Source organism: Daphnia magna, linkage group LG9 (assembly GCF_020631705.1).
Source record: "Daphnia magna isolate NIES linkage group LG9, ASM2063170v1.1, whole genome shotgun sequence".
Taxonomy (NCBI): Eukaryota; Metazoa; Arthropoda; class Branchiopoda; order Diplostraca; family Daphniidae; genus Daphnia; species Daphnia magna.
The window spans coordinates 8,577,668-8,583,667 of NC_059190.1; the positions used below are offsets into that span (position 1 = coordinate 8,577,668).

General features: G+C 44.9%; 1 protein-coding gene across 1 annotated transcript; it reads left to right on the top strand.

Moving 5' to 3' along the window:
* Window positions 1-183: 183 nt before the first annotated feature.
* Window positions 184-1,581, top strand: LOC116935180. Its single transcript, XM_032942532.2, has one exon. It carries the CDS (start codon window positions 184-186, stop codon window positions 1,579-1,581), a length of 1,398 nt encoding a protein of 465 aa, XP_032798423.2.
* The last annotated feature ends 4,419 nt before the right edge of the window (window positions 1,582-6,000 follow it).

The window sequence follows — 6,000 nt, forward strand, 5'->3', positions numbered from 1 at the left end:
AGTTTCTTGAAGGACTTCCTTTGTTTGAATTAGTGACGGACCACAAACCATTAGTGCCAATTCTGAACAGTTACGCTCTAGACAAACTAGACAACCCCCGTTTGCTTCGTTTACGCCTTAAGATGCAGCGCTACTCATTTATGGGGTGAAGGATTGCCATCTTTTCAGGGAAAAATTGCTCTGATGAGTCTTTCCGACAATCAGCTATCACAAACTGATCCGAATCTCGACCCAGTGTTAGAAAAGATTAAGTGTGCTGCAGCCATCGATACGGTTATGGTAAAACTGAGAAATCAAATCATCTCCGGTTTTCCAAACGACAAGTGTAATTTAGACAGTGACTTGCGTCCCTTTTGGAGTGTAAAAGAACGTTTAGCAATCGATGACTCAGATGACATGATTGTAATGGGACCTCGTGTCGTTATTCCGCATTCTATTCGTGCAAACATCCTGCGTAATTTAGTGCAGATGCACCAAGGTGCAACAAAAACACGTCAACGAGCCCGTTTATCGGTATACTGGCCAAACATTGATAACGACATTGTGAACGGCACCAGAAATTGTGAAACGTGTACAAAACATCTACCTTCACAGCAACCAGAGCCGTTTCGAGTCCGTCCACAAGCAACGCGTCCGTTTGAACAAATCCATGCTGATCTAGGCGAAGTCAATGGCCGCCATTTTTTAGTGATGGTGGGTTCATTCAGTGGTTGGCCTCATGTGGTTGCATTTCGTGACAGAAAAACAACAGCACACAATGTCATTCGCCATATCCGTAATTTTTTTTCTAGCGTAGGAGCTCCAGTCACCTTTTGGTCCGACAACGGACCGCAGTTTGGAGCAGCAGAGTTCCAGCGTTTTCTAACGGATTGGGGGATTACCCTCACATCTTCACCATATTATGCTCAATCCAATGGCCGGGCTGAAGCAGAAATCGACTCAATGAAGACGCTCATCCGTGGATCATGGATAGCTGGCGCATTTAACGAAGAGAAATTCGCCAAAAGTATCCTGCTTTTCCGAAACGCGCCGCGATCTGGTGGTGCAAGTCCAGCACAGTTGATTTTCAACCGTCCGGTGCGTGACTGTCTGCCAGCTCATCGCCGCTCATTCGCACCAGAATGGCAAAAAGCAGCCGATGTACTCGAGAAACGGGCGAGACGGTCCAAGGAGCTGCAAATAGCTCATTACAACAAGCATACGCGGCCCCTCGCTCCGTTTATCATCGGCAACCATGTCCTGATCCAACATCCCATCAGTAAGCTGCAGTGTACCCCCGGAGTAATCGTAGAAGTCGGCCATCAGCGAGACTACCTCATCAAGACTCCAGCCGGGCGGATTTTTCGGCGCAATCGGCGTTTTCTTCGCCCTCGCGTACCCGTATTTCCAGCTACTACACCAGCCACTACACCAGCTACTACACCAGTCCAGCCGGAATTCGTTCAACCGCCGCAACCGGAACCAACCGAGCCACCGGTACGAGAGAATCCTGCTCCACCGATACAAGAAAATGCTGTTCCACCGGTTTTACGCCGTTCAACAAGGAAAAAACAGCCGCGGCGCCACTTCTTCCCAGCCTAGTGGACACAATAACACCCATCCCAGTCTCATGTTTACTTATTCATGGTTATGCATGTGTTGTGTGTCCCCAGTTATTATTTTTCTCTAACATGTTAAAGAGCAAAGTTAACAATGTACGTTATCTTTGCTTATTGAAAGGGGCGTGTGATGACGCCATCTGGCAACACCGCACCCGTCGGCTCTATATATAGGGAAGAACCCCTTCCCTCTGGGTCATTCTCTGTCTGCTCTTCATAGAGCACTGGTCGCAGGTGTATCCAATACACGTTGATTCAAGCCGCATCCTATTCTCTCATTCTAAGTTCATCACATAGTTGAGTACCGAAAAAGCCAACTCTATTGAAACATTCCTATGAAATACTATGTTTATTAAGTAAAGACACAACGATGCTGACAAATGTTTTTATTACCGGCTTTGAAGTGTTGTCTATCCAAGCACATTTTTCTTCTGTCCAACTAGTGTTTGTCTTAACTTCATGAGCTGATATCACTGCATGCACAAGGGTTGTGACCTGTGTGCACATTTCACCTAGAGTGGAAGACAATTTAACTATTATGTAGACTAATTATATTGTTAAAATAACAAAACAGTTAGATGAAATATTACCCTGCTGGACATGTGCAATGAGCAAATTGAACCATGCCGTCCTTAGCACAGGCTACCCAAGGATAGTACGTTGTACTTAATGTTTGTGATGCTGTAACCTATGTATAAATACAATATAAAATGTGATTCACATAACACGAAGAAATAGTTTGATGAATATACCTTGGCTTTCAGCACGACTGTGTTGCTTGTCAGCTCTAACCCACTAACGTCCCTAAACCATTGGTTATCCAGATTCTGCTCCATGGTAGCAATAACTTCTTTTTGAACTGGCAGTGGTTCTCCAGTATTTCGATTTTTTTCATTTTGAAAATAGTCAATTAGCTTAGGCCACGTCACTGCCGGAACAATTGGAATGGCATCACGATATTTTTTCCAAAGATTTTCGTCAATCCAGTTTGGATCATCAATTTTCAACGACGAGAAAAGCTCTAACAACCGATTCTTTGTTATCGGTTCAAGGTTTTTTGAAAATATTGAAAGTTCAGGCATTGTAAACTACACCCATTACAAAAATTGTTCACTTTCATTCGTTTCTCACCAAAAATACTAAACTTTTCAATGCTTTTTTGTTTGAGGTTGCACCAAACTGGGAGAAATACCTATCAAAGATGGCAACCTTGAACCACTCGATAGGATTCTGGTTGATCAATTGGCTTGCCCGGATTGATAATCGGGATAACACTTGCTTGTTTCTACGATGAGTTGTAGTCTGGTGCTGGTGCCTTAGCAACCATTTTTTTGACAAAAGCCCAGGTTGTCGAGGTAGTACTCATAGGGTTTAGATTGCTTATGAAGTTGTTGAACGATTTTTGTTTTTCTTCTATTATAATTCCTTTTTTTTTGCTTTCCAGGTGCCTTCACATGCTTTTGTTGGTGGCACAGCAAATACCCCCTCTTTTGGGATCGCATGTATTTTTGGCACTCCTTGCTTGTGCAACGGCTTTTTTGCATCTTTTGTTCCACCATGGGTTTGGGATGTGTGTTTGGTTCTGATGGTTTGGTTTTGACATCTTTATTTTGTTGGGTTTAGTTGCTTGTAGTATTACAGCTTGGAGGATTTGGTATTTTATTTCTGGGGCATGTGTTGTAAAAAATTCGTTGGTGCGAATGCACTGAGTTATTGCTTTATTCCAGGTTGCCCAGTCTGGGTGTTTGAAGTTCTAACTGGGAGCCCGGTTGCGACTTTGGATTGGATGGGCACCAATTTATATGTGGATCGGAGAGTGGTCACTGCCCAAATCTGGTCCTTTACTTATTTTTGAAGTTGCTGTTACGTAAGGTGGCATTATTGTTAGGTCAATGGTGGAGAGTAAAAGCAAGTTATTGCACTGTCTGGTTCCTAGGTCTTTTGGCGTTGCTAGCATTAGGTGATCGTGATAGTCTAGGAGTTTTGCTTCTAGCCGTCTGCTTCAGTTTGGAGTCCTGCATTCCTCGTGCCACCTCTCATGATGAGCATTGAAGTCTCCGCTTAAAATTGTGTTTTGGTTTGCGAGGGTGTTAAGGTCGTCTTCATTGCAGTTTGAACCCTCGGGTATGTATAATGATACTATTGTCAGCTCCCTTCCTGTGTTGTTGCGGTCTAGTATCACTGAGATTGCCGTTGCTTCAATTGTCGCGAGTTGGGGCAGTGTGATAAGTGCATGCTGTAGGGATATGAGGACCAGTATTGCTACTCCACCTCCAGTTTTGTCTGGGCGGTTTTTCTTGATTGTGAAGTAATATTTAAATTTGACTTCGAAGGTATCTCTCCAGAAGGTCTCGCAAAGCGTGGCTATATGAGGTTTGTGATGGTAAAAGTGTGCTTTTAATTGGGTAAATTTAGATTTAGTGAGAATGCGGGCGTTTAATTGAATTATTTTTTATCATTTTGTATGTTTTACTGGGATGCTGCTTTTCTGTTTTTTCGGGGTTAAGCCGATGTTAAATGTGCTAATGGGGCATTCCACGCCAAAAAACCAATCGATGGGGCGTCAAAATTTAGATTTTGATAAAAATTGGAGTGTCTATTGGAAAATACACCAACAATTTATTGTCCAATTTTTTAATTTTGCCGTGAAGGCAGAAAATTTTTTTTCTTTTCTCTTATTCTTGCCTCTATTTTTCACTCGATTGCGATTTTTAAAATGTCAATCGATTCCTTATTACTTTCTTTAATAGCTCATCAATTAATTTTCTTTTTAACAAAAAATTGAATGTAAAGTTAAAAGAATAAAAAAAAATTTCTGCCAACTTCAAAATTCTGTATCACAGAATGCTTGTCGATTGCGTAATTCTAATTTTTACCACATGAAAGAAGAACTATCCTTTATCATTATTAAAAAAAACCACGTGAATTTTTTTCAACACAACTCAATACATTCAATTTGACCAATACACACTCCAATTTTTATCAAAATCTAAATTTTGAAGCGCCATCGATTGGTTTTTTTGGCGTGGAATGTCCCTAATGTATGAGCGCCTGACTTCAATATTGAATACTTGGGATGATGTTGTGGCTGGCGTGGTTCTGTATTTTGTAGCTCCCTGCGTTACCGTAATATATTGTAGCGCCAATGTACTTTGTCGCTTAGCGCCGGATGCTAAGAGATGCAAATGTGCGATGTCAATGGACTTTGCCACTCTGGCCGGATGTCAGAGGACTCAAAAGCCCGTCTATGACCGGCCAGAGGGGCAGTCCAATGTAGTGATTCAGACTAGTTGTTAGTGCTGTCAGTGCTGTTACCGTGTAATGCTGTGTGTGTGTGTCGTGTATGCTGTCTATGACTGAATACATCCCTTAAACCCAGTGAATCTGTTACATGGTGGAGATGCTACTGCGTTGTTCACTGATCAGGTACACCTTTTAACTCAGGTATGCGTTCGCTGTGAGGGGTCTCTGGAAATCGAACTCGGCAATTTATTACCGGGCACGAGACCACAGCAACGGTCTGGGAGAGCGTGTATTTGGAAGTGGGATCGCAGCAAATCCTCGTGTGAATGTCACACGGGAGAGGTGTGATAATAGACGCTGGGGAAAGGAGCCGTAGACGAGCAGCAGAAGAGGCCGCCAAGGAGATTCAGACCTATTACTCGGGTTTGAGGGCGGCAACACCTCTAGCACGGTCTTCAACAGGATTGCAGGCAGCAAGCGCTGCTTCATCTCGGTCAAAGGGCCGTTCGAGAGGCCCTCCTGGAGAAGTGAGTGACCTCACTTTGGGACAGAAAGGTACGTGGTTGTCCAGGGAAGTTTCCCTACCGCGGGAGGTTCCAGATCCGTCACAATTCCAGTCTGATTCCGAGCCACGGGGCGAGGAATTCGAGGACGCACAGAGCTGCCAGGATTCTGGGAATCCGGAAGCAGGGGGTGATGTGACGGAAGGGACATACGAGTTCGTAGCTGCACGTAAGCAGCACGAGGGGGCTCGTGAGGTAGGGAACGAAGGAGGGGTTAACGCACGTACCGGAGCGGGTAACGAGAAGCGACAGGAAGTGTGGGTCGTCGATCGTGATCAGGGATCGCGCACGCGTCAGGCGGAGTTCGACGACCGCGAGTCGCTTATCCCGCAGGTGTCAGTCTCCAGTGTCCAGGAAAGGATCGACGAGCAGCGGAGGAAGTCACGCGACCCAAATTCACTCGGAACGCAGATGTCGGTGACCGGAAACCGAGAGGTGTGGCAGGGGTCGGCGTGGGCGGAAGACGCTGCCGACAGAAAACGCATAGTTAGCGTGGAAGCCAATACATCTGGGGTCATCAACCGATCGTCGGGTAGCGACAGCGGACAGCCGTTGGAAGCGAGGAACGACGAGCAGCGAGGGGTGGGCTTGGAAAG

Bases quoted from the DNA above. Each gene is read 5' to 3' on its own strand.
- LOC116935180 (XM_032942532.2), top strand. From the start codon at position 184: ATGAGTCTTTCCGACAATCAGCTATCACAAACTGATCCGAATCTCGAC.